This window comes from Oncorhynchus nerka, linkage group LG7 (genome assembly GCF_034236695.1).
Source record: "Oncorhynchus nerka isolate Pitt River linkage group LG7, Oner_Uvic_2.0, whole genome shotgun sequence".
Classification (NCBI taxonomy): domain Eukaryota; kingdom Metazoa; phylum Chordata; class Actinopteri; order Salmoniformes; family Salmonidae; genus Oncorhynchus; species Oncorhynchus nerka.
The window spans coordinates 84,411,062-84,419,693 of record NC_088402.1 but is presented as its reverse complement, the minus strand read 5'-3'; the positions used below and the strand labels follow the sequence as shown (position 1 = coordinate 84,419,693).

Sequence of the window (8,632 nt, the reverse complement as noted above, 5' to 3'; positions counted from 1 at the left end):
ACAGGATACAATGACGACTGTCTGTTCGTGTCAATCAACGCAATAATTTTAAAATGTGTGAAACAATAAATATATCAAATAAACAAACGCATTCAAGGTTGAAATGATATCAGCGAAAGAAACAAATACAATATTTTCCAAAGAAATATCTTCAGCAAAAGTGCATACCGTGCTTCTAACACCACCTGTCGAAAGCACTGGAGGAATATAAATTGAGGGGAATCCATCCGTACCGAGAGGCACGCGCTTCAGTCCTCCTCTAAGCTACACGGTGGCGTAAAGGATAAATGGCTTTTCTCTCCAATGCAATGTCTTTAATCTACGACGCGCTTCTTTCCAAAACTCAATGAAGACAGATATGTCTCTACCGATAACTTGTGGTCTGTAGTATTCTTGAGATATTTCACCAGAATAGCTTGACACGTGCAAATTTAAAGAGATAAACTTCAGAGTCGCGATGATGGCATCAATAGGGGAGTTCGATCCGCTGAACAACATCGTTCCTGCTACTAAAATAGAAGTTACCGTGTCATGCAGGTAAGGTCATGAATGTATGATGAAATGTAAAATTACAGGACGATGTCTTCTATAAAGTGAAAGGGCTTGTATTGAAATTATTTCACAACATGCAGATGAGATGTGTGCTAATATTTGATTATCATTATTTAGAGCACATTTTCTGTGTTTAACAAGTTACTTTAGTTTGCATACCAAGTTAGATATCGCTTTTAATTTAGTCAACATTTTTAGAATCTCAAGCATCCAGAAGAAGTATGATAAAACTATTGTTTCACCTCTTGCATACTTATTAACCTCTTTCCTGATACACCTTCGAATGTGTACCAAGATGTGACTGACTGTACATCAGCCCTGTGTAGGCAGTGATAGAGGTGCCAGGCACCAAGACTGGATAATGTTGTGGTGTGGCCATTGTTTAATCACCTCAAGCAGGTATAGCCTAAAACCATAAATACAATAGAGCTTGGCTACTCTACATGTGTGGAATGTATATACCCACATTTTGCACCTAATTGTCTTCATGAACATGTCTGCCATTATATCCTCTAAATACAATAGTTCAATAATAAGCAAGCTCCTCTACGTACCTCTGCACGCGGCCCGCAATAGCATCTCTTGCCTGTTGTTGCCCCCTTGGCATCCTTTTCACAGTAAAATGTTTAATCACATCAGTTTGCAGTGTGCATAAATGCCCTGGCACTGTATATAATCTGAAAATCTGTGGGTTATTTAACAATCGATTTAGAAATCAATTCATACAACGGCAGGTCCAATATGATCTATACCGGTAAGTACCGTATGTTATAGCTCAGGAAACAAATGGACTAACTGTTTTTGGGAGACAAAATGTGAAAAATGTTCAGCTCTCTAGGTCTCAGCCGTTCCAGTGTTTTCCACAGTAGTACGTGTTTGTTTTCAGACATGTTATTTCCCGGAAAGGTCAGTGGCGAATCACACTGAGACAGATAAATGTTGACGTTGCGTAACCTACGGTACTACTGTACAAAACCAACAGCACATATAGAGGTTTCACAAGGCATCTGACAAACTCACTTGAGTTTACAAGGGGCCTCTAACACTTTGACCAGTGACATGTGTTCATGAACTGTCAAGTAAGTCTATATCCTACATGAAAAAGAGATGTAGACTGTTAGCAGGTATCTATACTGTATTGTCCCTTCAGGCTGTTCAATGGTCCCTGAGACCTCTGTCACTAACCTGTAGCAACTCATCCTACTGGCCAGGTTACATTCCTCATATCTAATACAGACAGAGAATGTCATACTGTGGTAGTATTTCAAGTCTCACATTTGTTGATCAAGATTGAGAATGTGGATCTGGGATTGTGGTGGCTGTCCGTTTCTCTGTTGGAGAGCGAATTAAGAACATATGCTGTGCGATTATACACTATTGGCTGAGTGGTCTTTGTGTCGTCTGTCCTAAAAAGAATAATGTCTCTGATGGTCAGAAACCCATGGTCACAACCCCAGCCACCACTGGCACCAAACAATAATCCTCCCTGACCCTGAATAATGAATGGATCGGCTGCTGGTGCCTCCTAGGAGATTACTAAGCTTTAATTGAGGATTTCCTCCATGCTTAGAAACAAGAGGATCGTTCTCTGTGAGACACATCTGCAACGTCTCCTCTTATCATATCTAATAGAACATTGCTAGGAGAATACACAATCAGGCACAGCATTGATTTAATTTGTCTGCCTCTCAACAACCCATTTCCTTTATGTGTTTTTTGCACCTGGCAAACTGCCAACCTAAAAGGAAGACCTTTGGAAAACATACCAGCTGTGGGGCAAATGTACCTTAGCTCACTGGTCCAGAGCTCAACAGAGACCCCGTGTCTTTGTCATTTCTTTCATGGGGAATAGTTGTTTCCCCCTTTTATATAATATGAACCATGAACCCAATGGCAGTCACTCAAATACCGACTATATAGAAATTGTCCCAGGAGGCTGTCCTCATCTGCGGAGGAAAGGTGTTTAATGTCAAGGTGTTTTCCATGAGAAATGATGTACTAACAAGCAAACAAAGACTTCATAGAAAAATGTTCAAGTGGATGCTGCAGTGACATTGAATAGATTTTATGAGAAAGAAATGTCTGATTGAATAATTATTTCCCCCCCTCCTCTCTTTCCCCTGTATGGTATTTCCATAGGGATCTTCTGCATGTGGACACATTCTCCAAGTCTGATCCTGGTATGTGTCCTTCTCCTTCATCTTTTTGAATGAATGTTGATAAGAATGTGTGGAATTCCATGCGTATGTTCTATCTTTCCAGAATATACTCAAGTAAATTGATTTGGTTTTGTTCAGAGTTAGTTCAGGGACTGGATGTTATGAACATTCCATTAAGCACATTCTTTTATAAAGCCGTTTGTTTTATCCAGATACAGGGCTTGTACAGTTACTGTATTTCTGTGTAACTGTGTAACCAACAGTTATAGATGAAGCCTGTCATGAAAATAAAACTCTCATCATAACCATTTGAAACAGCTGATTGAAGATTGAGGAGCGGAGAACATCTTGCTATTCGAATGGTTACACACGTCATTTCTGAGATTTGAAATATGACATTGGAAAAATTACAGAGATTACACGTCACAGGTTCATAGTCAGTTTTAACATCAGTATTACTCATCATTTACTCCTATCTGTTGGTCTTCAAAGTCAGATAGGTTAACTGTAATGGGTTGTGTGTTGGTGGCAGGGAAGTCAGGCGCAGGAGAATCGAACTTGGTATAAACGGAGTTGTTTAATCAGTGCTTCACAAACTCCAAAACCCAATTGACAAAATAATAAAAAAGTGAGTACAAAACCTGTTGCCCATCAACACATAAAACACAAAACATACAATCAAACAATCTCCGACCAGGACATGAGGGGAAACAGAGGGTTAAACACACAACATGTTATTGATGGGGTTGGAACCAGGTGTGAAGGAAGACAAGACAAAACTAATGGAAAATGAAAATGGATCTGTGATGGCTAGAAGGTCGGTGACGTCGACCGCCAAACACCGCCCGAACGAACAAGGAGAGGGACCGACATTACCTTATCTGTTCCCTACATCTCAGTTTTTCATAGTTTCTGCTTGACTCAAAGATTTGGTCTCAGAAACACAACCACAGTTGCAGTGTTATCTGTTTGACTGAAGAGTTTCTGATCTGATCAAGAGCCATGTATTTAGAGAGTTGGGACCATAGCGATCCTATTGAATTACAATTATTCTGGTTAGGACATTGGTGTTTCTGCATTATGATGGATTTACATGACACTACAACATTCTATGGCAGCCATGTTAGCTCCACTAACATTACATGGGGGATATTTAAACAATGCTATGTAACTAAATGTCTAAAATTAGAACAATATTCTACAAGTTGGCCCAACTCTATAATTACATGGCTGTGATCTATTTCATGTTTAAACATTTGTTTTTACTCCTGTTCGACTCGACTTATAAACTGTACAGGTCACTTTGGAACTCAGGAATGAAATAACCCTCTACTTGGCCTATATTTTGTTCCGTTCTTCAAATGCTTGATACAATGCAGAAATTATTCCTGCTCTAGTGTTGCTTGGTGAACGTTGCTATATATTGGTCAACAGTCTGTCAGGTTGGGGTCAGAACAGGGTGATGGCTTTGAGCTGACATGACAGGGCTCATGGAGCTGGATGTCACCACAGCAATCCCACAGAATCAGAGACACCATTGGGCTCTGATGAAGGTGCACATTAGCAACAGGAACAGCCCCGCCAAGGTACTCAGAGATTGGGGTCTTTGATTATGAGTTTAGTGGTCCTTAATTGATTTAGGCCGCTGGTGCAGGTGCTCTGCCTAATCTCCAACTAGTTGAGAATGTGAAATGTGATATGGATGTTTTTCCTCTTCTAGTTTGTGCTATCAACTAACCAATCACATAGATTACACTTGCTTTGTGTTTGTGTGCATGTGTGTTTGTGTGCATGCTTTGTGTAAATAGAAGAATATGCTCTGAACTCATAGTAATAGAACTTTGTTCTTGTACCAATTCTTTGCCTGGGCTCTCTTTGCTATGAGAAGTTAAATAGATTGTTGCCTGTGTGTGTGTCCATGATTGAATTACATTGTGCTTTGTCTATGTACCTGTGCAATTACCCATGTGTGTCTAAGTGTTTTATGTTGTGTGTGTGTTATGCTATTTAAATTTGATGTTAATTTTTGGCTGACCCCAATTATTCGACTGGTCGATTGTTTGGTCAACAGGCTGTTGATCGATCAAGTTTTCTTTTAGTCGAGCAGTAGCATATCTACAGTGCATTGGGAAAGTATTCAGACCTCTTGACGTTTTGTTACGTTTGCAGCCCTTTTCTAAAATGGATTAAATAAAACATTTCCTCAGCAATCTACACGCAACACCCCATAATGACAAAGCAAAACAAAAAAATTGGGAAATTTTTGCAAATGTATAAAAAAAACCACATAAATATCTTATTTACTTAAGTATTCAGACCCTTTGCTATGAGACTTGTAATTGAGCTCAGATGCATCTTGTTTCCATTGATCATGTTGAAATGAAATGTTTCTATAACTTAATTGGAGTCACTTGTGGTAAATTCAATTGACTGGACATGATTTGGAAAGGCACACACCTATCTATATAAGGTCCCACAGTTGACAGTGCATGTCAGAGCAAATTCCATGAGGTTGAAGAAATTGTCCGTAGAGCTCCAAGACAGGATTATGCTGAGGCACAGATCTGGGGAAGGGTACCTGACAGTTCTTAATTATGTTGACACCATTTACCAGAATGCAGAAGCCACTACTCTCTTGATGCCGTCTACCATAGTTTTATTACAGGTGACAAATATTTGTATTTTATTTTCTCTCCAATTTCCTGATGTCCAATTGGTAGTTAGGACAAGACTAACGCTGAAACACCTGTACGGACTTAGGAGAGGCAGAGATCCATGCATCCTCCGAAACACGACCCTGCCAAGCCGCACTGCTTCTTGACACACTGCTCACTTAACCCGGAGGCCACGCACACCAATGTGTCAGAAGAAACACCATATATTTGGTGACTGAAGTCAGCGTGCGTGTGCCCAGCAACCACAATGAGTCACTAGAGCGCGATGGTACAAGGACATCCTTGCCGGCCAAACCCTCCCCTAACCTGGACGATGCTGGGCAAGTTGTGTGCCGCCTCATGGGTCTCCCGGTCATGGCCAGCTGCGACACAGCCTGGGATCAAACCTGCGTCTGTAGTGTATCCTCTAGCATTGCGATGCAGTACTTTAGACTGCTGCGCCACTCGGGAGGCCTGTGCAGATGTTTTTCATCGGCAGGGACTGAGGGACTAGTTAGGATTTTTTTTTTGCCGGGGACAGGCCTAGTGTTCAAGAATCTATTTTAGAAACCAGAAACTGTTTCAGTTATTCAGAATACAGTATGTTATTGGCCATGGCCTTTTTTTTGTCATGGACTTTAGTCTGTCATGGACAGTGCTGTCAAAGTGTTGTATGAATTCCACCAAGATGCTCATGAATTTGTATGGAGGTTGATTAACTTAACTAGGGGTTTGGTGGAGAGGACGTTTCCCATTGACTCATAGTCACTCTTTATATCCGTATGATCCAGGCTAACCTAAATATATTCTAGGCATGTGTGACCTTTAACCCAAGCATGGACTACCCTTGAGGAGATGAAAACTGCTCTCACAAATTCCTCTCACTGAAATCCATTCCATATTGTGATTGCTTCTTAGAGTTGGATCCTGAAAATAAAATTTGAGTTCCGAGCATAATCTCTTTGCTTGGCATGCGATATACATAATGTGATGTATGAGATATGTCCTTTGTTTTAGAGCACTTCACTGTTCTGTATACTGCACTTCTTTGCCGTTTGGAGGTCCTTGTGTGGCTCAGTTGGTAGAGCATGTTGCTTGCAACTCTAGAGTTGTGGGTTCGATTCCAATGGGGGACTAGTACAAAAATGTATGTACTCATTACTGTAAGTTGCTGTAGATAAGAGTGTCTACTAAATGTAAAAAATTATAATGCTTTAATCTCTCTCCAAAATAGTTAAACGTCAGTCTCATTTTGCATAATAGTAAATTGGTCAGAATGAGACAATTGCTTTCCATAGCTTACAATAGCTGATCTATATGACTCAAGTAGTTGAACTCCCACACCGATGCAGAACCACCAGACTCCTCAATATGAAGTAGTTAGCGCTTAAGAACATTGGGCCAATAACCGAACGGCCGTTGGTTTAAATCCCCGAACCGATTAGTTAACTAATCTGTCAATGTGACCTTGAGCAAGGCATGTAACTGTAATTTGTACTGTAAGTCGCTCTGGATAAGAGAGAATTGTAGGCAGTGTGGAAAAAAACTATTTCCTTCGATGTGCATAACCTTCTCAGTCTATTTTAGAAAGGAAGGTACTCAAGGACTGCTTCCCTGCTGAGATCATTCCCCGAAAAGTAATTTAAGCAGGTCTAATACCTACCACAAACCTATTATTCCATCCATTAAGTTATACTCCCTGATTGAGGCTTGGAAACGCCAGTCCCTGCCGTGGGTGTAATTAAGATCCTAATGTTGTACGTTCGTTTATTAAATCTTATTAAGCCACTCAAGGAGCTTTTCAAAAAGGTCATATTTTAATAGGAGTTGTATAGGTCTCCCCAGCAGATTAATATAAAAGCTGCAATTTCACCCACACTGACTATCATTAATCATTGTTTACCATGGCCCTTTTAAGGAAGAATTTCTCCTCTCTTTTAGAATCATGACACAGCTAAAATGTACCCTTTCTAGCCACCTAAGCCACCATCTCATTGGCAGCCGTATATATGCATACTACACTCAGAACTACCTAACAGGTGACACACAACATTACTGCCATCAACAATGTGGTTTATGATATAAAAGAAGTTGGGGTACTGGTTATTTTACTGGTCCTTTACAACACATGTTATCTAACAGGTTTATAAGAACTGACATTGACTGTAGACCAAGATATCCGTCTATACTCCCAGTCCATTTCCAACACAATGCCTTGACCTGGGATATTGACGTGGATGTATCTTCTCAGTTGCGCATTTGTTATAAAATTATATTATTTTTTAGTGTTTGTTTACGTAATATAACCATATACAATTTCAGTAGCACATGTCTTAGACTGATGGGGTGTGCCATACCCACAGCCTCCACAATGGATCAGTCCACTCAGACAGGCCTCCACAATGGATCAGTCCACTCAGACAGGCCTCCACAATGGATCAGTCCACTCAGACAGGCCTCCACAATGGATCAGTCCACTCAGACAGGCCTCCACAATGGATCAGTCCACTCAGACAGGCCTCCACAATGGATCAGTCCACTCAGACAGGCCTCCACAATGGATCAGTCCACTCAGACAGGCCTCCACAATGGATCATCCACTCAGACAGGCCTCCACAATGGATAATTCCACTCAGACAGGCCTCCACAATGGATCAGTCCACTCAGACAGGCCTCCACAATGGATCAGTCCACTCAGACAGGAGCCACAATGGATCAGTCCATTCAGACAGGAGCCACAATGCATCAGTCCACTCAGACAGGCCTCCACAATGGATCATTCCACTCAGACAGGACTCCACAATGGATCAGTCCCGTCAGACATGAGCCACAATGGGGATCAGTCCACTCAGACAGGAGCCACAATGGATCAGTCCACTCAGACAGGCCTCCACAATGGATCAGTCCACTCAGACAGGCCTCCACAATGGATCAGTCCACTCAGACAGGCCTCCACAATGGATCAGTCCACTCAGACAGGAGCCACATCAGACAGGTCTTGTACACTGTAATTTTTATTTTATGCTACTGCTCGACTAAAGAAATCTCAGTCGACCAACAGCCTATCGAACAAACAATGGACCAGTCAACTAAATGGAGTCAGCCCTAGTGTGTGTCTCCGCTGTTTCAAGGTTGTGATGTGTCAACTATAAGGACTCAGAAGTGTCACTCATAGCTGCCATTGTCCCTATGTGTGCAGACTGGTGGGGTTTCTATGTGACCTTGTTAAAACAGATCCCTGCTAGGGTTTAGGGGGTTCCACACTTG

General features: G+C 41.3%; 1 protein-coding gene across 1 annotated transcript in view; it reads left to right on the top strand.

Annotated features, from left to right (window-relative positions):
- The first annotated feature begins 254 nt into the window (after positions 1–254).
- Positions 255–8,632, top strand: part of LOC115132517 (copine-9-like) — a 94,586-nt gene continuing 86,208 nt past the window's right edge. Inside the window, exons 1-2 of the mRNA XM_065020896.1 lie at positions 255–537; positions 2,692–2,732. Of these exons, the coding sequence (XP_064876968.1) occupies positions 458–537; positions 2,692–2,732 (121 nt within the window). The 5' untranslated portion in view covers positions 255–457. The remainder of the gene's footprint in view (positions 538–2,691; positions 2,733–8,632) is intronic.